The 25,473-nt window shown below is 44.4% G+C and overlaps 1 protein-coding gene across 4 annotated transcripts; it reads left to right on the forward strand.

Moving 5' to 3' along the window:
• The first annotated feature begins 471 nt into the window (after positions 1 to 471).
• Positions 472 to 25,360, forward strand: LOC132385743 (zinc finger protein 234-like). Of its 4 annotated transcripts, none has more exons than XM_059957967.1 (2): positions 472 to 607; positions 20,875 to 25,360. In XM_059957967.1, exon 2 carries the CDS (start codon positions 22,387 to 22,389, stop codon positions 23,569 to 23,571), a length of 1,185 nt encoding a protein of 394 aa, XP_059813950.1. In that variant the 5' UTR covers positions 472 to 607; positions 20,875 to 22,386; the 3' UTR covers positions 23,572 to 25,360. The 4 variants fall into 4 exon arrangements, with proteins under 4 accessions (XP_059813950.1, XP_059813951.1, XP_059813953.1 ...); XM_059957968.1 differs by lacking the exon at positions 472 to 607 and adding an exon at positions 20,054 to 20,124; XM_059957970.1 differs by lacking the exon at positions 472 to 607 and adding an exon at positions 20,099 to 20,156.
• Positions 25,361 to 25,473: the final 113 nt, after the last annotated feature.

Below are 25,473 nucleotides of genomic sequence, written 5' to 3' on the forward strand. Positions count from 1 at the left end.
CCCTGGCTTTGTTAGCATATGTTTAGTGTTTCTGTCTTTGTTTGTGTTCAATAAAAATTTAAAATATTAAAAAGTAATTATAAAATTTACTTTGAACTTTGAGCCTCGGGGAACTTGCTATGAGTCTGAGAACAAACGGTGACTGACATCTCCAGCTCCCGGCAGCAGCCCGCCCTCGGACACACTCACAGCCAATCAGAGAACACCACTGGGAGACTCTGGCCTCCATTGGCTGAGGAGTGTCAGTGGGCGGGACGCTGGGCGGACCGAAGTTTGGAACCGGGAACGAGTGGACCCGGTGAGAGACCCGAGATTGGGAGCAGCTCCCCGGGTAAAGGCTGCAACAGCGGCCGGAGTTTTGAATCCTTCCGATGGCGGAGGTGAAGATTCGGGCGGAGATTCGGTGAGATGTTTCAGCCTCACAGAGGGAGCCCGGTCTTTCCCCGCCGTGGATCGGGGCCTGTTGTCCGGAGTTTCCTCCCGGTCCTGTCTCCTGCTGCTGGGATCCGGGAGCTGGCCCGCAGCGGCTGCCGATGGAGCTCCGGTGTGTGAGCGCTCCCCTGTGCAAAAGGACAGGCTGAAGGTCAAGGGAGAACCAGGCGCAAAGGTAAACTCGGACTTCAGAAAATAGGAAACAGGAGCAGGCCAGGCCACTCGGCCCGTTGCGCCTATTCCACCTTTTCCTCAGAGTAGTCCTTTCTTTCTAAATCTTTTTATTGATTTTAAACAAACATAAATGAAACATGAATACAAAGTGATTGAGAGTACATAATTAATAGGTTGAGGTATAAATACCTTATTAATGTTAAGCTCCCAAACTCATAGTGGTTAAAAAAAATGGAGAAAATAAGAAACCCTCCCCTCCCAAAAAAATGGAAAAAATCCTAACCGACATGGGCCATTGCATTATATCAATTATACGCAGTAGCGTCAATAACTCCGCACCTCCATCCAAATAATTAAGGACAATAAAAGTAAGGTTTAGGAAAAGTCAGTTTAGTTTTTATGGAAATGTTGAATAAACGGTCTCCAAGTTTCTTCATATTTAACTGAAGGGTCAAAGACAACACTTGTAATTTTTTCTAAACTCGAACAAGAAATAGTTTGAGAAAACCACTGAAATATAGTTGGAGGACTAATTTCTTTCCAGTTCAATAGGATAGATCTTCCAGTCATTAATGTAACAAATGCAATCATCTACAGGGCTGAGGGGGGATAAACGACCATTATCCACCATTGTTAAACCAAAAAATGCAGTCATAGGATTGCAATTTGATATTCAGAACTGTTGAAATAATACCAGAAATACCTTTCCAGTAATTTTGCAAATAGGGGCAAGACCAGAACATGTGGGTCAATGAAGTGACTTCAGAATGACATCTGTGACAGGCTGGATTAACATAAGAATAAAATCGAGCGAGTTTATCCTTGGACATGTGAGCCCTATGAACAACCTTAAATTGTATTAGGCATGTTTAGCACAAATAGAAGAAGAATTGATTATTTGTAAAATGTTCTCCCACTGCCCTGTGGGTATAAGACAGTAAAGTTCTTTTACCCATTCCTTCTTAATTATTTCTGATACTCCTAGCTGTATTTTTATGATTGTATTATAAATGATGGCTACTAAACCCTTCTGCAAGGATTCAGAGCCTGAATTTTTTCTGTAATGTCCATTGGACATAATTTCAGAAAAGACTAACATTCAAGAAATTTCTAACTTGCAAGTATCTAAAAAAAAAGTTTTAGGCTGGATAGCTGTTCAAAGGACAGAAAACTGATCTAAAAATAGATCACAAGAACATGTTATACCTTTTGTTTTCAATAACACAATGGCCATAAACACAATAACACAAAGTCCATAAAAGAGGGATGGAAAAAAAGTTAGATATAAGAGGGCTTGATAAGATAAACTTATTCAAGCCAAAGAATTTACGAAATTGAAACCATGCTCTTAATGTATGTTTAACTATAGGATTAGTTATTTGTTTATTTGGTTTAGATAAAGCAAAAGGAGACAAAGATCTTAAAATAGAAAACAATGAGAAGTCTTGAACAGATTTACACTTCAAATTTACCCATTGTGGGTAAATTTACCCATTACACCAATTCTCATGTCCAAAATATTAACTATCGGATGTTAACTGCCCAGTAGTAAAATCTTAGGTTTAGCAAAGCCAAACCACCTTCCTACTTAGACTTCTGTAAATATTTCTTAGTTAATCTAGGATTTTTATTCTGCCACATGTATGAAGATATTTTGCAATCAATATCAGAAAATGATTTAGAAATAAAAATTAGTAAAGCTTGGTTTAAATATAAAAATTTGGGTAATATTATTAATAGTATTAATAATACTATTATAATAATATAATTATAATAATATAATAATATAATAATATAATAATATAATAATAATATATATAGTAATATAATAATACTATTAATAATAGTATTAATTTGACCAACCAATGACAGAGATAACGGGGACCACCTGGTAACAAGTTGCTTGATTTGATCAATTAAAGGTAAAAAATTAACTTTAAATAAACCCTTATGTCTCTTGGTAATTTTAATACCCAAATAAGTAAAATGATCTGTGACAACTTTAAATGGTAAGTGTTTATAAACTGCAACTTGCATATTTAATGGAAATAATTCACTCTTACTAAAATTCAGTTTGTAGCCAGAAAAGCTACTAAACTGAGCAAGCAAGGATGAAACAGCAGGAATAGATCTCTCGGGGTCAGATATGTATAGAAACAAATCATCAGCATATAATGATAAATTATAAGTCCCTTACCCATGGGTAATATCAAAAATATTAGGTGAATCACGAATGGCAACGGCTAAAGGTTCCACAGCAATGTCAAATAATAGAGGACTTAAAGAGCAGCCTTGCCTCGTACCACGGGGCAACTGAAAAAAAGGAGATCTTTGATTATTGGTAAGAACCGAAGCCATTAATTTAATCCATGATATAAACTTCAAGCTAAAATTAAAATTCTGCAGATTATTACATAAATATAACTATTCAACTCTATCAAACGCTTTTTCAGCATCTCAGGCAATGACATTCTGGTATTTTCGATGAAGAAGTATAAATTATATTAATTTATTTTCTAATGTTAAAAGAAGAATAACAGGTTTTAATAAATCTGGTCTGATCTTCAGAGGTAACTTGAGGTAATACATTTTCTCATGTAGTGGCCAAAATTTTGGTAAAAATCTCAGAATCCGTATTCAGCAAGGATATTGGCCGATAGGATGCACATTCAGTGGGTTCTTTATCTTTTTTAACAATTGGAGAAATAGAGGCATCATAAAAAGATTGCAGTTATTTATCTATAGTTAATGCATCTTTAAAAATTTTACAAAGCAAAGGAGTGAGTATAGAAGAAAAGAATTTTAAAAATTCAGCAGTCTAACCGTCCGGACCAGGGGCTTTACCTGAATTCATTGAAAAAGGGAGTGGGTTCTCCTTTCCAGACCCTGCCTGGGGCTTGTGCCACTCCTCAGGGTTATATATGGAACCTCTCGGGCAGCGACAGGGAGCGGGTTCCCCTTTCCAGACCCTGCCCGGGGACTTGTGCCACTCCTCAGGGTTAGATATGGAACCTCTCGGACGTGGACAGGGAGTGGGTTCCCCTTTCCAGACCCTGCCCGGGGACCTGTGCCAGTCCTCAGGGTAACCTATGGACCCTCTCAGACATGGACAGGGAGTGGGTTCCCCTTTCCAGACCCTGCCTGGGGACTTGTGCCACTCCTCAGGGATATATCTGGAAACTCCCGGGCAGGGACAGGGAGTGGGTTTCCCTTTCCCAGGCAGATGCCCGAAGGTGACCGGAAGCCACCAGAGGGGCTGATGTAATACAATCCATGGCACGGTGGGTGGCTGAGGTAAGGGAACCCATTTGAATGACAGCCCGACTGCATGCAGATTTTGGTGAATTTACCCAGTAGCTACAAAAAAAAGGAGAATCCCTTGCGTACTTTATAGCTCGTTTTAAGGATATGTAAGAGTCCAATGCCGGCAAATCCCTGGACAGATCAGTGTGTCCAGCTGGCAGTGCAGACTTTTCTAAACCGTCTCAGGCCCAAGCCTGCCCACTCCTTTAAGTTAACTAATCTCAATTCGCTGTGTCAGACCTGGCCCCGGGTGACATAAATTCTGATGAATATGGAGCACAATTAACTCTTTAAAGGGACTGGGGAAAAGCGAGAGTGAGCACAGAGATCCGGTAGTGAGGAGAGGGAGTTCGGGTCCCGAGGCAGAACCCAGAACGGGTGGCAGGATCGTGCGGACGGTGCAGATGAAGAGGACACTTGGCTAAGGACAAAAAAGGGGTTTGTAGAAAGAGGGGACATTGGGCTAGAGATTGTCGCACTGCAATCACAGACAAGAATAATAAGAGGCAGGAAGAGAGCCTGGATCACAGTGATACTCGACAGAGTACCACATTTACTCTCCACAATCCCTTTGGTCCAGGATAGGGCAGGCCAGAGGGGACGGATCACAGTGATACTCGACAGAGTAGCACATTTACTCTCCACAATCCCTTTGGTCCCGGATAGGACAGGCCAGAGGGGACGGATCACAGTGATACTCGACAGAGTACCACATTTACTCTCCACAATCCCTTTGGTCCCGGATAGGACAGGCCAGAGGGGACGGTGATACAGGCGGCTGTGATCAGGCTCACCACACAGGCAGGCTCTTTTCTCACTGCTGTGATCAGGTAGAAGGCACAAGACCCTCAGGACTCGCCCCACCAGGGTCAGGAACAGTTACTACCCCTCAACTCTCAGGCTGTGGAACAACACAGGATAACTGCACTCACCTGCTGTCCATAGAGATGCTCCCACAACAAATTATCATATTGGGACTGTCTCAAAATGAGTGAAATAAGAGGTGGTTTGACTGAGACAGATCACATTCCTGTCTCAGAATTAGAGAAATACAATGTCACAGAATATTTACAGCGGAAGGGCTGGAATGATGTTTCCCATAAGGTGTGGAACCAGCGGTCACAGACTCAAAATCCAAGGACAACTCAGCAGGACTGAGATGAGGAGAAATGTCCTCACCCAGAGTGCAGTGAATCATTGCAATTATCTCCACAAGGTTTCTAAATTGAATAGACATATCCTGGGGCTCAGCGGTGATGGGAAGTTGCAGGAAAGTGGAGCTGAGGTCAAAAGACAAGCTTGTTCTGAGTGGAAGGGCAGTAGAGGCGCAAGGGGCCGAATGGCAACGCCTTCTCGATTTCTTATTTTCTGAAACACGAGTTTACCTTTGTGCCTCACTGTTTCTTCTCCTGTCAGATTGAACAGGGAGCGTTGAGAGCACCGGACATCTATCGGCAGCCGCTGCCGTCATTTCATGTTCTCGTTGTTTATTTGCATTGGCGAAGTTTGTTGTCTTCTGCACTCTGACTGATGTTTCAGTGATCCAGATATAGTTACCATTCTGTAGCTTTGCTCTGTATGTTTGTAGGAGTTGTATGTGGCGAATTACATGTACTCTGTTAGTTTTTGGAATAGTCGCTTGGGTAATCTGAGGTGGAGGGGTATTTGGGGCTTATTTAAAACTATACATAGATATTATCCAAATAGTGTTTATTTGACGGGTTAATTCTGATATTGAAACTAACTGTTATTTTTGTGGTTTATAACCAGAGGATTTATTTCATCTGTTTTGGGATTGTGAATGTGTTAAAACATTTTAGGTTGATGTTTGTCAATTTATAGATCAATATATTAATGTGGATTTTACTTTTTGTTTTGAAAATGTTTTATCTGGGTTTACTAATAACACCAAATCTCATGGGGATCATTTCTCTGTCATAAATATTTACAGCGGCTTTCCTTGTTTATTTGTATATTTAAAGGTAATAGTTATATATTCGTTACTGCTTTTGTGTGCTTCCCTGACTTTGTTAGCATATGTTTAGTGTTTCTGTTTGTGTTTGTGTTCAATAAAAAGTTAAAATATTAAAAAATAATAATAAAATTTACTTTGAACTTTGAGCCTCGGGGAACTTGCTTTGATTCTGAGAACAAACTGTGACTGACAGCTCCAGCAACCGGCAACAGCCCGCCCTCGGACACACTCACAGCCAATCAGAGAACACCAGAGCTCCGGTGTGTGAGCGCTCCCCTGTGCAAAAGGACAGGCTGAAGGTCAAGGGAGAGCCAGGCGCAAAGGTAAGCTCGGACTTCAGAAAAAGGAAACAGGAGCAGGCCACTCGGCCCGTTGCGCCTATTCCACCCTTTCCTCTGAGTAGTCCTTTTTAAATCTTTTTGTTGATTTTAAACAAACATAAATGAAACATGAATACAAAGAGCTTGAGAGTACATAATTAATAGGTTAAGGTATAAATACAAATACATGATATTAACCTCCCAAACTCATAGTGGTTATAAAAAATGGATAAAATAAGGAACCCTCCCCCCCCCCAAAAAAAAGGAAAAAATCCTAACCGACATGGGCCATTGCATTATATCAATTATACACAGTAGCGTCAATAACTCCGCACCTCCATCCAAATAATTAAGGATATTAAAAGTAAGGTTTAGGAAAAGTCAGTTTAGCTTATATGAAAATGTTGAATAAATGGTCTCCAAGTTTCTTCATATTTAACTGAAGGGTCAAAGACAACACTTGTAATTTTTTCTAAACTCAAACAAGAAATAGTTTGAGAAAACCACTGAAATATCGTTGGTGGATTAATTTATTTCCAATTCAGTAGGATGGATCTTCTCGCCATTAATGTAACAAATGCAATCATCCGCCGGGCTGAGGGGGGGGGGGGTGATAAACGACTATTATCCACCATTGGTAAACCTAAAATTGCAGTAATAGGATGCGGTTGCATTTTGATATTCAGAACTGTTGAAATAATAGCAAAAATATCTTTCCAGTAATTTTGAAAATAGTGGCAAGACCAGAACATGTGGGTCAATGAAGTGACTTCAGACTGACATCTGTCACTGGTTGGATTAACATAAGAATAAAATCGAGCAAGTTTATCCTTGGACATGTGAGCCCTATGAACAACCTGAAATTGTATTAGGCATGTTTAGCACAAATAGAAGAAGAGTTGACTAATTGTAAAATTTTCTCCCACTGCTCTGTGGGTATAAGACAGTGAAGTTCTTTTTCCCAATCCTTCTTAATTATTTCTGATACTCCTGGCTGTATTTTCATGATCATATGATAAATGATGGCTGCTTAACCCTTCTGGCAAGGATTCAGAGCCAGAATTTTTTCTATAATATCCATTGGACATAATTGCAGAAAATACTCACATTCAAGAAATTTCTAACTTGCAAGTATCTGAAAAAAAAAAGAGTTTTAGTCTGGATAGCTGTTCAAAGGACATAAAACTGTTATCTAAAAATAGATCACGAAAACATGTTGTAGCTTTTGTTTTCCATAACACAAAGGCTTAGTCCATAAAAGAGGGCTGGAAAAAGAATTTAGATATAATAGGGCTTGATTATTCAAGCCAAAGAATTTATGAAACTGAAACCATATTCTTAATGTATGTTTAGCTATAGGATTAGCTATTTGTTTATTTGGTTTAGATAAAGCAAAAGGAAGCGAAGATCCTAAAATAGAAAACAATGAGAAGTCTTGTACAGATTTACACTCCAAATTTACCCATTGTGGGCAAGGTACTACGACCAATTCTTGTGTCCAAAATATTAAATATTGAATATTAACTGCCCAATTGTAAAATCTCAGGTTTGGCAAAGCAAAACCACCTTCCTTCATAGGCTTCTGTAAATATTTTTTACTTAATCTAGGATTTATATTCTGCCACACATACGAGGATATTTTGGAGTCAATAATATCAAAAAAAGATTTAGGAATAAAAATTGGTAATGCTTGGAATAAATATAAAAATTTGGGTAATACTATTATTTTGATAGTATTAATTCGACCAACCAATGACAGAGATAATGGGGACCACCTGGTAACAAGTTGCTTGATTTGTTCAATTAAAGGTAAAAAAATTAACTTTAAATAAACCCTTATGTTTCTTGGTAATTTTAATACCCAAATAAGTAAAATGATCTGTGACAACTTAAAACAGTAAGTGTTTATAAATTGGAACTTGCATATTTAATGGAAATAATTCACACTTATTAAAATTCAGTTTGTAGCCAGAAAAGCTACTAAACTGAGCAAGCAAGGATGAAATAGCAGGAATAGATCTCTCAGGGTCAGATATGTATAGTAACAAATCATCAGCATATAATGATAACTTATAAGTCCCTTACCCACGGGTAATACCAAAAATATTAGGTGATTCACGAATGGCAATGGCTAAAGGTTCCAAAGCAATGTCAAATAATAGAGGACTTAAAGGGCAACCTTGCCTGGTCCCACGGGACAACTGAAAAAAAGGAGATCTTTAATTATCGGTAAGAAACAAAGCCAAAGGTTTGTAATACATTAATTTAATCCATGATATAAATTTCAAGCTAAAATTATAATTCTGCAAAGTATAAAATGAATATAGCCATTCAACTCTATCAAATGCTTTTTCAGCATCTAAGAAAAGGACATTCTGGTATTTTAGATGAAGAAGTATAAATTATATTAATAAATTTTCTAATGTTAAAAGATGAATAACAGTTTTTAATAAATCTGGTCTGATCTTCCGAGATAATTTGAGGTAATACATTTTCTAATCTGGTGGCAAGAATTTTAGGAAAAATCTTAGAATCCGTATTCAGCAAGGATATTGGCCGATAGGATTCACATTCAGTGGGGTCTTTATCTTTTTTAAGAATTGGAGAAATGGAGGCATCATAAAAAGATTGTGGTTATTTACCTACAGTTAACGCATCTTTAAAATTTTTACAAAGCCAAGGACCAAGTATAGAAGAAAAGGATTTTAAAAATTTGGCAGTATAACCGTCCGGACCAGGGGCATTACCTGAATTCATTGAAAAAGGGAGTGGGTTCCCCTTTCCAGACCCTGACCGAGGACTTGCCTGCACTCCTCAGGGTTACATATAGAACCACTCGGGCAGGGACAGGGAGTGGGTTCTCCTTTCCAGACCCTGCCCGGGGACTTGTGCCACTCCTCAGGGTTATATAAGGAACCTCTCGGGCAGGGACAGGGAGTGGGTTCTCCTTTCCAGACCCTGCCTGGGGACTAGTGCCACTCCTCAGGGTTATATATGGAACATCTCGGACAGGGACCGGGAGTGGGTTCCCCTTTCCTGACCCTGCCCGGGGACTTGTGCCACTCCTCAGGGTTATATATGGAACCTCTCGGACAGGGACAGGGAGTGGGTTCCCCTTTCCAGACCCTGACCGGGGACTTGTACCACTCCTCAGGGTTATATATGGAACCTCTCAGACAGGGACAGGGAGTGGGTTCCCCTTTCCAGACCCTGCCCGGGGACTTGTGCCACTCCTCAGGGATACATATGGAACCTCTCGGGCAGGGACAGGGAGTGGGTTCCCCTTTCCAGACCCTGCCGGGAGACTTGTGCCACTCCTCAGGGTAATATATGGAACCTCTCGGGCAGGGACAGGGAGTGGGTTCCCCTTTCCAGACCCTGCCCGGAGACTTGTGCCACTCCTCAGGGTTATATATGGAACCTCTCGGGCAGGGACAGGGAGTGGGTTCCCCTTTCCAGACCCTGCCCGGGGAATTGTGCCACTCCTCAGAGTTATATATGGAACCTCTCGGACAGGGACAGGGTGTGGGTTCCCCTTTCCAGACCCTGCCCGGGGACTTGTGCCACTCCTCAGGGTTATATATGGAACCTCTCGGGCAGGGACAGGGAGTGGGTTCCCCTTTCCAGACCCTGCCCGGGGACTTGTGCCACTCCTCAGGGTTATATATGGAACCTCTCGGACAGGGACAGGGAGTGGGTTCTCCTTTCCAGACCCTGCCGGGAGACTTGTGCCACTCCTCAGGGTTATATATGGAACCTCTCGGGCAGGGACAGGGAGTGGGTTCCCCTTTCCAGACCCTGCCCGGTGACTTGTGCCACTCCTCAGGGTTATATATGGAACCTCTCGGGCAGGGACAGGGAGTGGGTTCCCCTTTCCAGACCCTGCCCGGGGACTTGCGCCACTCCTCAGGGATATATCTGGAAACTCTCGGGCAGGGACAGGGAGTGGGTTCCCCTTTCCAGACCCTGCCCGGGGACTTGTGCCACTCTTCAGGGATATATATGGAACCTCTCGGGCAGGGACAGGGAGTGGGTACCCCTTTCCCAGGCAGATGCCCAAAGGTGACCGGGAGCCACCAGAGGGGCTGAGGTGGGTCACTGAGGTATGGGAACCCATTTGAATGACAGCACGACTGCAAGCGGATTTTGGTGAATTTACCCGATAACTACAGAAAAATGGAGAATCCCTTGCGTACTTTATAGCTCGTTTTAAGGATACGTGAGAGTCCAATGCCGGCAAACCCCTGGACTTATCAGTAAGTCCAGCTGGCAGTGCAGACTTTTCTAAACTGTCTCAGGTCCAAGCCTGCCCAATCCTTTAAGTTAACTAATCTCAATTCGCCGTGTCAGACCTGGCCCCGGGTGACATAAATTCTGATGAATATGGAGCGCAATTGACTCTTTAACGGGACTGGGGAAAAGCGAGAGTGAGCACAGAGAAACGGTAGTGAGGAGATGGAGTTCGGGTCCTGACGAAGAACCCAGAACGGGCAACAGGATCGTGCGGACGGTGCAGATGAAGAGGACACTTGTCACACTGATACTCGACAGAGTTCCACATTTACTCTCCACAATCCCTTTGGTCCCGGATAGGGCAGGCCAGAGGGGACGGTGATACAGGCAGCTGTGATCAGGCTCACCACACAGGCAGGCTCTTTTCTCACTGCTGTGATCAGGTATAAGGTACATGAGCCTCAGGACTCGCCCCTCCGGGGTCAGGAACAGTTACTACCCCTCAACCATCAGGGTGCGGAACAACACAGGATAACTGCACTCACCTGCTGTCCATAGAGTTGCTCCCACAACAAATCATCGTACTGGGACTGTCTCAAAATGAGTGAAATAAGAGGTGGTTTGACAGAGACAGATCGCATTCCTGTCTCAGAATTAGAGAAATACAATCTCACAGGATATTTACAGCAGAAGGGCTGGAATGATGTTTCCCATAAGGTGTGGAACCAGCGGGCACAGACTCAAAATCCGAGAACAATTCAGCAGGACTGAGATGAGGAGTAATTTCCTCACCCAGAGTGCAGTGAATCACTGCAATTATCTCCACAAGGTTTCGGAATTGAATAGACATATCCTGGGGCTCAGCGGTGATGGGAAGTTGCAGGAAAGTGGTGCTGAGGTCAAAAGACAAGCATGTTCTGAGTAAAGGGCAGAAGAGGCGCAAGGGGCCGAATGGCCACACCTTTTCTATTTCTTATTTTTTGAAACACGAGTTTACCTTTGCGCCTCACTATTTCTTGTCCTGTCAGATTGAACAGGGAGCGCTGAGAGCACCGGACATCTATCGGCAGCCGCTGCCGTTATTTCATGTTCTCGTTGTTTATTTGCATTGGCGAAGTTTGTTGTCTTCTGCACTCTGGCTGATCTTTCAGTGATCCAGATATAGCTACCGTTCTGTAGCTTTGCTCTGTATGTTTGTAGGAGTTGTATGTGGTGACTTATATGTATACTGTTAGTTTTTGGAATAGTCGCTTGGGTAATCTGAGGTGGAGGAGTATTTGGGGCTTATTTAAAACTATGCATAGATATTATCCAAATAGTATTTATCTGACGGGTTAATTCTGATATTGAAACTAACTGTTATTTTTGTGGTTGATATCCAGAGGATTTATTTAATCTGTTTTGGGATTGTGAATATGTTAAAACATTTTGGGTTGATGTTTGTCAATTTATAGATCAATATATTAATGTGGATTTTACTTTTTGTTTTGAAAATGTCTTATCTGGGTTTACTAATTTTACTTTGAACTTTGAGCCTTTGGGAACTTGTTTTGTTTCTGATATCAAACCTTGACTGACATATCCAGCAACCGGCAGCAGCCCGTCCTCGGATACACTCACAGCCAATCAGAGAACACCCCTGAGAGACTCTTGCCTCCATTGGCTGACGAGTGTCAGTGGGCGTCCCGCTGGGCGGACCGAAGTTTGGAACCGGGAACGAGTGGACCCGGTGAGAGACCCGAGATTGGGAGCAGCTCCCCGGGTAAAGGCTGCAACAGCGGCCGGAGTTTTGAATCCTTCCGACGGCGGAGGTGAAGATTCGGGCGGAGACACCGTGAGATGTTTCAACCACACAGGGGTGCCCGGTCTTTCCCCGCCGTGGATCGGGGCCTGTTGTCCGGAGTTTCCTCCCGGTCCTGTCTCCTGCTGCTGGGATCCGGGAGCTGGCCCGCAGCGGCTGCCGATGGAACTCCGGTGCTGTGAGCGCTCCCCTGTGCAAAAGGACAGGCTGAAGGTCAAAGGAGAACCAGGCGCAAAGGTAAACTCGGACTTTAGGAACAAATAAACAGACTTTCCGTCTTTTCCGCCTTTCACACAGAACATGCCTGATCTTTGACCACAGCGCCACTTTCGCGCAACATTTCCAGCATCGCAGAGCCCCAAAATTTGTCCTTCAAATTTAGAAACCTTGTGGAGAAAATTCCAAAGTTTCACTGCCGTCTGGATGAGGAAATTCCTCCTCATTTCAGTCCTGTTGAGGTGTACTCGGATTCTGTGACCCCCATTCCTCACCACAGCCAAAGGAAACATCATTTCTCCCTCAACACTGTCAATACCCTGTGAGACTCTGTCTGTCTCAGTCAGACAGCCTTTTATTTCTCTAATTTCTCTAATCTCTCCAAGGACACTACCTCACCTCCTAAATCAATCTGGGAAATCTCTTCATTCCCTTCATCCCACAAGCTGACTCCGGGAGGGAGACCAGACCTGTGCAGTGTTCCATGTACGCTCTCACCAGGACCCCTTATACCTTCAGAGGAGATCTTTATTCTTCTATTCAAACCTTACTTCCCATTCAATGCTCTTCATTTAATATCGAACTCAAACAGTGAACAGACAGAACACAGCCTCAGCCATGAATTTAAAGGGCAGGTGTTGCAACAGTTTGAGCTTCATACCGGGGGCCGCGGAGCAAACAGGGTGTCACAAAGGGAGGAATGTGGGAGTGTTGTATTCTGAGCCCAGCTGTGTGTGTTTGTGTATCAGAATCAGGTTTAATATCATCCGCATATGTGGTGAAATTTGTTCCTTTGTGTCTGCAGTACATTGCAATACATAGTAATAAAAACTATAAATTAGAACAAGTATTTATAAAATTAAATCTGAAATGTAGTGGCAAACGTGAGGGAAAATACTGAGGAAGTATTCTAGAGTTCATTGTCCATTTAGAAATCTGACGGTGGAGGGAAGAAGCTGTTCCTGAAACATTGAGTGTCTCTTCAGGGTCCTGTAGCAATGAGCCGAAGGCATGTCCTGGGTGATGGGGGTCCGTAATGATGGATGCCACCTTTTTGTGGCCTCATCTTTTGAATGTGTCCTGGATGCTGTGGTGCCCATGAAGGAGCTGGCTGAGTTTACAACTTTCTGCAGGATTTTCCAATCCGGTGCAGTGGCCTCTCCACACCAGGCAGTGATGCAACCAGTTAGAATGCTCTCCACAGTACATCTGTAGAAATTTGCAAGTGTCTTTAGTGACAGACCGATTCCCCTCAATCTCCGAATGAAATATGCATCAATATGTTGGGCCCAGGATAGTTCCTGAGAGATGTTGACAGGCAGGAAATGGAAACTGCTCACCCTTTTCACTTCTGATCCCACGATGAGGACTGGTGTGTGTTCCCTCGACTTCCCCTTCCTGAATCCACAATCAATTCCTTTGTCTTCATGATGTTGAGTGCAAGGTTGTTGCTGTGACACCACTCAACTTGCTGATCTATCTCACTCCTGTACTCCTCCTCGTCACCGTCTGAAATTCCAACAACAATAGTTGGGTTGTCAGCAAGTTTGTAGATGAGTCTAGACACACAGACGTGGTGCAGAGAGAGTAGAGCAGTGGGCTGAGCACGCATCGTTGAGGTGTGCCAGTGTTGATTGTCAGCAAGGAGGAGATGTTATTTCTGATCCACACAAACTGGGGTCTCCTGGTGAGGATCCAGTTGAAGAAGGAGGTACAGAGGCCCAGGTTTTGGAGCTTGTTGATTACAATTGAGGGTCTGATTGTGTTGAACGCTGAGCTGTAATCAGCAGCCTGACTTGTGCATTGCTTTTGTCCGGGTGATCTAAGGCTGAGAAGAGAGCCTGTGAGATTGCATTTGCTGTAGACAGATAGTGGTGATCGGCAAATTGCAGTGGATCCAGGTCCATGCACAGACAGGAGTTGATTCCAGTCAGGACCAACCCCCTCAAAGCTCTTCATCACAGCTGTGTGTCTGTGTGTGTGCGTACACGCTTGAAACAGTGATCCCAGTTTGATTCAGGAATCTTTCCTGTAGCTGGGATACCTCAGAAGAGGGGTCATTGTGATGGGACGATCATTCTGATCAGAGCCAAATCATTTAGCCAGTCGATGCTGAACCTTTAGAAATTACAAAGCACATGTGTGTTTGAGAGAGTAATTTAAATGTAGAATTCAAAATTTACAAAGTAAGTTTATTATCGAAGTTTACGCATGTCACCATGTTCAATCCTGAGATTTTTTTTTCGGACAAACTCAGTAAATCAAAGAATCATGATTGAATCAATGAAAGCCCGAACCCAACATTGTAGACAAAATCCAATGTGCAAAAGACAACAAACTGTGCAAATATAAAAGAAAAAAAAAGTAATAAATAATTACCATGAACAGGTGATGAAGAATCCGTGAATGTGTCCATGGGTTATAGGAACAGTTCAGTGATGGAGCAATTGAATTTGAGTAAGATTATCTCCTCTGTTTGAAGATCTTGATGTTTGAAGGGTGATAACAGTTCCTGAACCTGGTGGAGTGGGTCCTGAGACTCCTGCACGTTCTTCCTGATGGCATCAGTGAGAAGAGATCATGTTTCACATGGTGGGTTCCTTGATGATAGTTGTAGCTTTCCTAAGACAGCGCACCAGAGAAATGTGCACAGTGGTGGGGAGGGTTTTACCCGTGATGTACTGGGCCATATCCACTACTTTCTGCAGGATTTTCCTTTGGTGTTTCCATACCAGGCCATGATGTAACCACTGAACATATTCTCCACACACACCTGCAGAAGTTAGTCAAGGTTGTAGATGTCATGCTGAATCTTTGCAAGCTTCTAAGGAAATGGAGATGTTGCTGTGCTTTCTTCGTAATTACACTTCCATGCTGGGCTCAAGACACATCCTGGAAACTGATGCCACTGAGGAATTTAAGGTTGCTGACCCTCTCCGCCTTTGATCTCTGATGAGGACAGGCTCACAGATCTCCTGGTTCCTCCTCCTGAAGTCAATAATTAGCTCCTGGCTCTTGCTGATGTTAAATGAGAGATTGCCATAAGACCATCAGATATAGGAGCAGAACTAGGCCATTTGGCCCATCGAGTCTTCTCCGCCATTTCATTTTAGCGGATCCAATTTCCCTCTTGGCCCCAATCCCCTGCCTTCTTCTGGTAGCCCATCATGCCCTGACCAGTCAAGAAACTATCAACCTCTGCCTTAAATATACATGAAGATTTGGCCTCCACAGCTGCCTATGATTCACTATCCATAGAATCCGTAGATTCATTACTCTCTGGCTAAAGAAATTCCCCCTCATCTCCATTCTAAAGACACCCCTCTATTCTGAGGCTGTGTCCTTTGGTCTTAGACTGTCCCAAAATAGGAAACATCCTCTCCGTATTCACTTTAAAATCCTTTCACTATTTGATATATTTCAATTAGGTCTGCTCTCATTCTTTTGAATTCCACTCAACACAGGCCCAGAGCCATCAAATACTCCTCATATGACAACATATTTAATTTGGGAATCATTTACGTGAACCTCTTTTGGATACTCTCCAGTTTCAGCACATCTTTTTCTCAGATAAGGAGTCCAAAACTGCTCACAGTACTCCCAGTGAGGCCTCACCAGTGCTTACAAAAATTTCAACATTACATCCCTGCGTTTATATTCAATTCCTCTTGAAATGAATTCTGACATTACATTTGCCTTCTTCACCACAGACTCAATCTGCAAATTGACCTTTAGGAAGTATTTGGAAAATAGTCAGCCCTTTCATTTCTTCTACCAAAGTGCATGCTGATACCCTTTGCTGACACTGAATTCCATCTCCCACTTCTTCGCCCATTCTCCTCATCTGTTGAAGACCTTCCATAGTCTCTCTATTTCCTCAAAACGACCTGACCCTCAACCATCTTCATAGTACCTGTAAACTTTGCAGCAAGGTCGTCAATTTCATCATGCACATCAGTGACATTTAACAGAAAGAGTATCAGTCCCAACACAGACGACTGTGGAACCCACTCATCAAGAGGCTCCGTTTATACCCACTCTTTGCTTCCTCTCAGTCAGCCACGGCTTTGTCCATGCTGGAATCTTTCCGGTAATACCATGGGCTCGTGGGTTGTTAAAGCAGTTTCGTGTGTGGCATCATGTCAGAAGCCGTCTGAAAATCCAGGTGAACAACATCAATCGATTCTCCTTTGTCTGTCCTGCTTGTTATTTCTTAAAATAATTTCGACAGGTTGGTCAGGCAAGGTTTTCCCTTCAGGAAACCATGCTGACTGTGGCCTATTTTATCTTGTGACACGGTACTCTCAGACCTCATCATTAATAATCGACTCCAACATCTTCCCAATCACTGCGGACAGACTAACTGGCCTATAGTTTCCTTTCTTCTGCCTCTCTCCCTTCTTGAAGAGTGGTGTGACATTGGCAATATTACATTCTTGAGGAACCATTCCGGAACATTGTGATTCCTGAATGTTCATTACTAATGGGGCCACAATCTTTTTAGCCACCTCTTTCAGAAAGCCGGGGTGTACACCATCTGGGTCACGTGACTTATCTAACTTGGCCTTCCAGTTCCTCAAGAACCTTCACTCCGGTTCTGGTAACTTTGCACACTTCTGACTCCTGACACCCGGAAGTCCCACCATTATCCTCTGTGAAGACAGACACAACATACTTTTTCAGTCTGTCTACCATTTCTTTGTCTCCCGTCACTGCCTCTCCAGCATCGTTTTCAAGCCACCCGAGACTTTATATTAGATAAAAAGTGGGGTGTGTGTGCTTTAATTGGACAAGAATGTTGCACCAACACACCAGACAAATCTGAAAATGTAACTCATCTGATGGACTATATTTGAGAGGCAGCAGATAGAATGAGAGAAGTGGGAGAGCAGTTCCACAATGATAACCCCTCAGTAAGTCAGTGGCCATTTGGGACTCTGGGACGATGGTGGGATACTGGTTTACATTGTACATTTCCACAATGATAACCCGTCAGGAAGCCGGTGGCCATTTGGGACTCTGGGAGGATGGTGGGATACTGGTTTACATTGTACAATTCCACAATGATAACCCCTCAGGAAGCCAGTGGCCATTTGGGACTCTGGGAGGATGGTGGGATACTGATTTACATTGTACAGTTCCACAATGATAACCCCTCAGGAAGCCGGTGGCCATTTGGGACTCTGGGAGGATGGTGGGATACTGGTTTACGTTGTACTGTTCCACAATGATAATCCCTCAGGAAGCCGGTGGCCATTTGGGACTCTGGGAGGATGGTGGGATACTGATTTACATTGTACAGTTCCACAATGATAACCCGTCAGGAAGCCGGTGGCCATTCGGGACTCTGGGAGGATGGTGGGATACTGGTTTACATTGTACATTTCCACAATGATAACCCCTCAGGAAGCCATTTTTGGAATCTGGATGAGAGAATACGGTTTTACATTATGGAATTACCATTAGAGTAATAATAATCAGATTATGATTATTTTACTCTTACATGTGACCGAAACGAGGGGACAGAAGGAATATTTTGTAAACGCTGTGTTTGAGGTCCCCTCCCATCCCTGGTGAGAATGGAGGTGAACTTACCCACGGCAGGTAATAAAGAATAAAGCTGCTTGATGAAGAAACACTCAGTGTTGGGATTGTGTTCTGTGAGTCTCAGCAGAGAGATACTTGACAGGGGGGGTTAAGGGTGAAAGGTGCGGAGTTTATGGGGCACATGAGTGGATACCTCTTCACTCAGAGGGTCACAGGAGTGTGAAATGAGCTTCACCCACCCACAACGTCTGCCCCCAAATGAGGTGGAGCCCAAATGGCGGGTCCCTCAAATGAGCTGCTGCCAACCGGAGACCGGGGTCTTCGGGCTGGTTTGTTGCCGCCAGAGAACATGATGTGTGCCCCTGGTGATGGACACACTGACGGTAGGTGTCGGCGCTTGGGGGGGGGGGCAGTGTTGTACTTGTACGGGTGGGTCGAGATATCTCAGAGCCAGCAGATTCCAGACAAGGGCTCGTCCTTTATTCTGGGAGATCCTGGTACCAGTTGTAACGGGGTTTATCCGACGGTGCAGTCTGGGAGGTCAGGGACTGGGCCGTCTCCAGTGCCAGTACAGTCACTCTCAGCTGAGCCTGGAGTGGGAGCAGGGACGGTTCCTGTTGAGATACGGACATGAAGGTCCAAACCCGGGGAGACGCCATTGTCAAATTTCACCAAAAAGAATCAGGCCAAACAACTTCAGGCAGAACTGCTCAGGATGACAAACAGACATCAGTACACAGAAATGACAACTTTTAAAATCAGAAATAAACCAAAGTAAAAACAAATTTTAAACCAGCTCCTTTGCCTGGGGATGGGTGGAATGGAAATGGTCCCGACGCAAATGAGGTGGTTTAACACCGTCTGCACGACTCAGTCGCCCCATTGAAGGAGTGGCAGTGGCGATTGAGTTTGCACTGAGAGGGGGATTGGACACGGAGGGAAAGGCTTGATGAGAGTCGGTTTGATTGCCGAGGGGATCTGCTGTCTTGTCTTGTGGACTGGCCACTCACGGCTTCCTCACCGGCTCAGACACTGAAAGCCCGTGTTTCCCTGCACCCCCCCCCCACCCCGGATCCAGGCAGTCTCGTCCCCCTGGGAGATGAAAGAGAAAGTAAATTCATCCGCTTACAACTGGACAATGATATGTGTTAATTATTTGGAGAATGCAGGTAAAACAATTAGTGAGGTTGTGGATGTCACCAAAACCGGTGTGTGGAGAAAGTGAGGGTTGTCTAAGGTTACAGTGGGATCGAGACCAGTTGGGAAAGTGGGCCGAGGAATTGCAGGTAGATCTTAGCTGTCACTCAGAAAAAGTTCTTCAGGGGGTCAAAGACGACTGAGACACAAAAGAGAGCTTTTCTTGGGCTCTGGATTCAAACAGACAAGACTGGTGCACTCGTACCAAGGCAGAATATAAGTTGTTGCTCCGCCACCCTGAAGGTGCAGTCAGCAATTAGGAGCAACTTCGCACCATCCTCCACAAGTCTGACTTACCAGTCAGCAAGCATTTTAATTCTTCATTCCGCCGTGTCGATCCGTGGACTCCTCTTGTGCCAAGATGAGCTCCTCTCCCCGTGGAGGAGCAACACATTATATTCTGTCTGGGTACCCTCCAATCTGCTGGCATGAACATCGATTTCCACTCAGGAGAACAAATTACTGTCACCCTCCTCTATGCCGCACTCTGACCTTGTACTTCTCACCTTCCTGCACTCCTCCCGGGACCCTCTCTCTGGTCCACTCTCCCCTCCTATCAGATTCTTTATTCTCCAGCCCACCCTTTCTTGACCTTCCCCACCCACCCGGCATCAGCTTCCAGCTCGCCTCTTCCCCTCCCCCACCACATTTCTCTTCTGGCATTTTCCCCCGTGCTTCTCTGCCCTGCAGAAGGCTTTCTGCCAAAAAACGCTGTCTGTTTATAATTTTCTATAGATGCTGCCTGAGGTGCTGAGTTCCTGCAGCGTTTTGTGTGAGTCGCTTTGGATTTCCAGCATTTGCAGACTTTCTCCTGTTTGTTCCAGAAATCGCCGTCAGTGACCAGACGATCACATGCGCATGCGTAAGGGTCGCGGGCGTTTCGCGCGTGCGCACGATGGACAAAAGGCTCGGAGACTCGGCGGCAGGTAGGAGCGGGGATCCGGGCGGATTATTATCGGTATCGGCGTCCGAACCGCGACCGGCCACACCTTTCTTCCCCACCCCGGGTTAGTCCAAGTCCTTACCCCTCTCTCTACGGGGGCTCCGGGGAACTTGCTGTTGAGGAGCGGAGAAGCTGGAGCCGTGGCGGATAGATGGGTCTCTTCTTCTGGGTAAAGAGGCAGCCATTGATGACAGGGCCAGCGTTTTCCCCGATAGTCCGTAGGCCGTATTTGGAATCGCAGGGGGAGTGAAGGGGAGTAGATGGATCACTCGGGCACCACCGAGCACTGAGGAGCTGACCTTCCAGTCAATGAAAATGTCAGCTTTTACTGTATGAAAAGAAGGAAACAAAATCCTTACATCAGCTTTAGTCCTTGTGGAAATCACCTTTGTTCCATCTTGATCTGGACCTTTTTACCTGTGAGAACTTGTTTAGTACCATTCGCTTTGGGTACATAATGATACCAATTACCTTTGGCCTGGGTAACAAGTGACCTGTAGCGTTCTCATCACAAATATGCCACACTCCAATGAGAACAAGGACTGCCCTCCCCATCATGTTCATTGGCATTGCCTCTGATGGGCTCTCCACCGTCAATCACCTGTGCGGAGGGGCAGAGTAATTTGAAACTCTCCAGGGTTTGCCATGTAACATCACATGCTCTTTGTAGTGCTGTCGTACATGACCAGAACTTGAAATAATACCAATGTTTTCTCTAATTTATTTTTCTCAGAACGTATGGACCGAGCATTTGTCTGAAAGTTAAATGTTTAAACATCATGAAAACAGCACGGCATCAACAAAACACCAGCTGTGCAGCAGCAAAGGCTGTCTGTGTGGGAGCATTTCAGTTACTGCGCAGCTCGGAATAATATGGGACAGAGAATAATACTAATGGAAGGAATCAGCCTGAGCTAAGTCACAGATTGAAATTCCCATTCTCACACAGACAGGAAAACTGTTGGGGAATTAGATGGACAGACCAGTTGCCGGCATCATGAGCAGTTGGAAGGAGAGTTTTTCCCCCAACTTGGGTTGATCCTCGCTATAACAATGTGATGTCAGAGTTCAGAAAGGAGATTAAAATTATTTCATAATATATCGGCTGTGAAAATTAATCAGATACAGGAGCAGAATGAGGTCGTTTGGCCCATCGAGTCTGCTCCACCATTTCATTACAGCTGATCCATTTCCATCTCAGCCGCACTCTCCTGCCTTGTCCCCATATCCCTTCCTGCCCTGACTAATCAAGAATCCATCACCCTCTTTCCGAAAATAGACCCAATTACTTGGACTCCAGAGCAACTCATAGCAGCAAATCCCACAGAGTCACCACGCTCCGGTTAAAGAAATTCCTCCTCATCTCCATTCTGAAAGAACAAAGCTCGATTTTGATGCTGCGTCCTCTGGTTTTCGACTCCCCCACTCTTGTCAACATACTCTCCACATCCACTCTATCGAGACTTTTCAATGTTCGATAGATTTCAATGAGGGCCCCTTCATTTTTCTGAACTCCAGTGAGTAGAGGCCCCGAGCCATCAAATGTTCTTCATCAGACAAACCTTATAAATCCTGAAATATTTTTGTAAATTTCCTTTGAACGCTCTGCAATGTAAGTACATCTGTTCTACTTAAGGGGCCTGAATCTGCTCTCAACAGTCCAAGTGAGGCCACATTTTATAAATACTCAACAATACATCCTTGCTTTTATATTCTCCTACTCTTCAACATTATTTCCTCTCTATTGAGTAAACAGTCTGCACTCTCATTGCCTCTAACAAAGTGGATGACCATACACTTCTCTGAATGATGACTTTCATTCATTGATGTCTTTTGTAAATCTTTTTTACAGGTTAGAAATGACAAAAATTGTGTACGGGAATTTTAAACAGAACAACATGTCAGTTTGCTGTCTCTGCCCAGATATTTAAGGAGTTACTAGATATTTAACAATGTATCACTGTTGATCCTTCGAGATGAAGAATTTTGTCATCACAGCTGGAAAAGTGCTTTGTGTCTGAAATGAAGTTTTCTGTTGTAACTCACTGAAATCCACTGGAACCGGGGAGCTGAGAACACACCAGCATTTGTTCACTGGAGATCAGTTCTTCAACTACATTGATTGTGCAAGGGGTTTACTACATCTGATATTTGATTTATGAATTGACAAAGAACTGTGGGAAGGGATTCACTCTTCACTCACTCATCTCACCTGCATGCACAACAGCGAGTTCACACTGATAAGATGTCGTTCACCTGCGCTGATTGTGGGAAGGGATTCCCTCGGTCATCCAGCCTACTGACACACCAGCGAGTTCACACTGGTGAGAAGCCGTTCACCTGCTCAGACTGTGGGAAGGGATTCACTCAGTCATCGCAACTGCGGAGACACCAGTCACTTCACACTGGGGAGAAGCCATTCGCCTGCTCAGACTGTGGGAAGGGATTCACTTGGTCATCTGAACTGAAGATACATCAGCGAACTCACACTGGGGAGAGGCCATTCACCTGTTCAGACTGTGGGAAAGGGTTTATTCGGTCATCTCAACTGAAGGTACATCAGCGAGTTCACACTGGGGAGAGGCCGTTCACCTGCTCAGTCTGTGGGAAAGGATTCACTCAGTCTTCTGTACTGAAGGAACATCAGCGAATTCACACCGGAGAGAGGCCGTTCACCTGCTCAGACTGTGGGAAAGGATTCACTCATTCATCTGTACTGAAGGTGCATCAGAGAATTCACACTGGGGAGAGGCCGTTCACCTGCTCAGACTGTGGGAAGAAATTCACTGACTCATCCAGGCTACAGGCCCACCAGCGAGTTCATACTGGAGAGAGGCCGTTCACCTGCTCAGACTGTGGGAAGGCATTTCCTCGGTTTTCTCAAGTGATGGTACATCAGCGGATTCACACTGGGGAGAGGCCATTTTCCTGCTCTGAATGTGGGAAGAGATTTATTCATTTATCTGACCTGCAGGTGCACCAGCGAGTCCACACTGGAGAGAGGCCGTTCACCTGCTCAGACTGTGGGAAGGCATTTACTCGGTCAGTTGAACTGAAGACACATCAGCGAATTCACACTGGGGAGAGGCTGTTCATCTGCTCAGACTGTGGGAAAGGGTTTATTCGGTCATATCAACTGAAGGTGCATCAACGAGTCCACACTGGGGAGAGACCGTTCACCTGCTCAGACTGTGGAAGGGGATTTATTCAGTCATCTCAACTGATGATACATCAGCGTATTCACACTGGGGAGAGACCATACGCCTGTCATGATTGTGGAAAGAGATTCAGTCAGTCATCCGACTTACAGACACACCGACGAGTCCACACTGGAGAGAGGCCATTCTCCTGCTCCCAATGTGGGAAGAGATTCTCTCAGTCATCCCACCTTGTGACGCACTACCGAGTTCACACTGGGGAAACTGTTTAAACAGGCGACAGGCTACAGGCTGGATATTTCACCATCACAGTTGCTGAATCAAGTTCAAAAGTGAATGTTGGTGTCGAACTCGGCAATTACTGCTGCTGTTTATCAAACCCAGTTCTGCACTCTGTTCACTGTGCGTGGGAGGTAATTCTCGGCTAATGTTCCCGTTTAATGGGACTGGAGTTTAATGGTTTGGATCTGTGTGTAAATTAGAAATCAGTTCTAATTTAAATCCTGTCCACACCTACAGAATCTCCTTTCTCTCCCCAGAATATCATCTCTTATAACTGCCACAAGGCCAAAATGTACACTTCCCTATTAAGCTTCAGAGTGGACAGTGCTGCCGGCCTTTCTGTTGCTTCCATGCCCCAACGGATCAACTCCCCACCCACTCAGCAGTATCCAACAAGGTGTTCTGCTGAGGAGAATGCCCACAGGACAGCCCTGCACTGTCTTCCTAATGACCCTGACCTCTGCTGGTGGTCACGCCTCTCCTGTCCGAAGCTTGTACTCTGGGTGTGGCCATCTCTTCAGATGTTTCATTGATAGTATCTTCAGGCTCCCGAATGATCCTGAGTACATCCAACTCCCTGAACCAGTCAGTCCGGCGATGTGATTGGGTGCACTTCCTGCAAATAGTCATCGGAAAACTGTCGGATGTCCAGAGTTCCCACATCTGACTGGAGGAGCATCCCATCCTGACTGCTCTGCACCAAAATACACCACTGTCTGAATGAATTAACATATGCAAGAAAACATCGAACGTGAATGGGTCAATGACAGTGGAAGTAGAGTGATCAATTGTCTGTGTTTTTGCCATGAGGTCGAAGGAATAGAGGCTGCCATTTTGTGAAGCTGCTCTTTAACCCCCATTCTGTGAACTGTTTGCTATGGGATAACCTGATCAGATCAACTTTACACAAGAAGTTACTGGTATTCCCATTGTAAGCCTGAAATCACTCTCACATAATCTGTGTATTATGTACACTGTCAGGTCTGCAGAAGTAATCTCGTTATCTCTGAACCTGAAGTCACTCTGAGATAAGGTGTGTATTACGTACAGTGGCAGTTCTGCAGAAGGAATCTCGATATTTCTGCTGAGAGTCTGAGCGACACAGTTTGTCTGTTTGGATCCATAGTGGAGGAGAACAAAAGAAATTACCTTTGGCATGATGTTGTGTAGCCCTTGGACTACATCCAATGGAAATCTGTTAGTCATCAGCCTGATGGACCTCAGCCAACAAGAATGAGATGCGTCCTCTGAACTGATAAGAGTTGTTTCAAATGTTTCAAATTAGGCTTGTTTCAAAACAAGTAAAGAGTTTCAAATGCAAAGGTGTGATAACTCCTGAGACGAACTATCAGAAGGAAGATCCCCCAAGGAAGGGACTGGAGAACAAATGATGGATCATTTGGATACAGTGGGATCCCTTGTTCCAGTGTTGTGAATTTGAGAAGTGGTCAGGGTGTGTATTAGTACAGAAGGAACAGTGGAATTCATGTTTTAAGTTGTTAGCCTGGGGTCAACGTAGTTACTTTGTTGTTTGTGTAGGAAAAATAAAATGCGAGCTGTGATTAATTACGATTTGCCTAGTGAGTTTCCGAACTGATTCCAGTTGATGAACGGTGAACATATTTTCGCGCCCTGGGTGCACTGGAAAAGAAAGAAAAGTGGTCTGGGACCCTGGTGACGAGTTGAACCACACAGTACGTTAGGATATTAAACTGTGAAATGGAAAGGACAGGCAGAACCCAGGGATTCAGAGGATTTCAGAGATTACTTTCATCGTTAATTATTAAGGAAATGGTCAAATTATGAGGCCTGGTTAGAAAAGTTTGACAGCCAAGGGTCCGGGATTGTGGAGGAAGAATTGTGAAAAATAGTTAGTGAAAATAAATTTTAAA

This window comes from Hypanus sabinus (genome assembly GCF_030144855.1).
Source record: "Hypanus sabinus isolate sHypSab1 chromosome X2 unlocalized genomic scaffold, sHypSab1.hap1 SUPER_X2_unloc_14, whole genome shotgun sequence".
Lineage (NCBI taxonomy): Eukaryota > Metazoa > Chordata > Chondrichthyes > Myliobatiformes > Dasyatidae > Hypanus > Hypanus sabinus.

Coding starts and splice junctions, on each gene's coding strand:
- LOC132385743 (XM_059957967.1), top strand. CDS start 22,387: ATGTCGTTCACCTGCGCTGATTGTGGGAAGGGATTCCCTCGGTCATCC.